The 1,742-nt window shown below is 54.0% G+C and overlaps 1 protein-coding gene across 1 annotated transcript; it reads right to left on the minus strand.

Moving 5' to 3' along the window:
• Positions 1-282: 282 nt before the first annotated feature.
• LOC111221088 (transcription factor AP-1-like) lies at positions 283-1,314 on the minus strand. The gene has a single exon (XM_022744419.1). The coding sequence runs from the start codon at positions 1,312-1,314 to the stop codon at positions 283-285; it is 1,032 nt and encodes a 343-aa protein (XP_022600140.1).
• Positions 1,315-1,742: the final 428 nt, after the last annotated feature.

Below are 1,742 nucleotides of genomic sequence, written 5' to 3' on the forward strand. Positions count from 1 at the left end.
ATATTCACAGTCAAAATTCAAAATGGTCCAAAGTTTAAACATTGCTCACGTCAGGGATTCATCCCCTCTGTCTCCTCTCAGCTCTGCGTCCTCTGGGTGGATGATTGACTGTGATTCACTGTCAGGCATCGTAAATCCCATTAAACATCCATCTGTCTAGTTGAGGCGTCGTTGACACTGAGTCGCTCGCTCTCTGCTCGCTCTGACCAGGAGCATGAGTAAAATGCCAAAAATGTAAAATCGCTTGTTATCTCTCGCTTGTTCTCTGTGTGTCCTGTCTGCTCAGCAGCTGGAGTCTTCGCTGCCAGTGCCTCCCCCTCCTCCTCCAGACTTGGTGGCGGCAGCTGAGCTGACGGCGATCTGGCAGCCATTGGTGACGTGACTCATGACCTTCTGTTTGAGCTGAGCGACCTGCTCCCTCAGCATGGCGGCGGTGGAGGCCAGGTCTGAGTTCTGGCTCTTCAGAACCTTCACCTTCTCCTCCAAACGTGATATCCGCTCCAGCTTCCGCTTGCGACACTTGGATGCGGCGATGCGGTTGCGGAGCTTCTTGCGCTCCGCTTTGATTCGCTCCTGTGTCTCCAGGTCGATCGGGGAGAGGGAGGGCGGGGACATGGGGTCGCCTGGTGGGTGAGGAACCTCAGGGACAGTCTGAGGGGCGTCCAGGCCTCGGGTGTGCGGCTGAGGGGCTCCACCGCCACCTGAGCCACCACCATATGCTATCTGCCCCCCAGAGTATGGCATCTGTCCCGGGTTGTAGCTGCTGAGGTTGGTGTATACGGGCATGTCACCACTGGACATCAGGTTCCTCTGGTAGGACGCCTGCAAGGAAACGGTGCAGGACGAGGACGGGGACATGGGGCCACCTCCCACCAGCTGGTTCTGCTTGTGAAGGTCTGCAAGCGCTTTGACGAAACCGTCAGCAAATCCCTCTTGCTCGTTGGTGGCCTGGCTGCGGTAGATGAAGGGGTTAGTGGAGTTGGGCACCGGGCTGGTGGTGACCAGGCCCTGGTTGGACTGGATGATCAGGTGCTCCAGGTCGGGGGATGCCAGCTTCAGCAGGTTCATGTCTGCTGAGGACGCTGCTGAGGACACAGCCGATGTCATCAGGGAGCTGTTGCCGGCAAGTCCCAGGTTGTTGGGGTTCCCGCCCCTCCCTCCTGCTGCACCGCCGCCGGGGAAGTGATGACTGCTCGCCATTGACATGGCCTTCTTACTCATCAGCATCTTGTTTCCAGAGTAACGCTCGTATTCAGCGATGTGGCTGTAGCCGGAGACAGCGGGAGAGTCGTCGTGGTAGAAAGGAGTCTCCATCTTGGCCATCATTGACGAAGAAGCGTCTCAGAGGAAATCTTCATAATTAGATTAACCTGAATATCAGAGGAGATTGAAATGTTCCACTGACGTCAGCAGCTGAAGGATGAAGGCAGGATGAAGAGAAGAAGAAACAAAGAGAAGAAGAAGAGGAGAAGATGAGTCCCTGCAGGAAAAACAAACATATCTGTGAGAGGAAGAGAAGGACCATGAGGACAGAGATTACTGAGGTGTAAACTGTGAAGTGGTGCTGATGCTGCTGCTGTCTCTCTCTATCTGTCCTTCTCTGTGTGTGTGTGTGTGTGTGTGTGTGTGTGTACGTGTGTTGTGTTGTTTCTGTAATACTGTAAGTTCCACTGTTTTGTCTTGATTTCTGTTTCTCTTTCACAGACATAATGTTGCCTGTGAAGTGTCCAGTTAGACACTTT

This window comes from Seriola dumerili, unplaced genomic scaffold (assembly GCF_002260705.1).
Source record: "Seriola dumerili isolate Sdu_G_001 unplaced genomic scaffold, Sdu_1.0 BDQW01000081.1, whole genome shotgun sequence".
Taxonomy (NCBI): domain Eukaryota; kingdom Metazoa; phylum Chordata; class Actinopteri; order Carangiformes; family Carangidae; genus Seriola; species Seriola dumerili.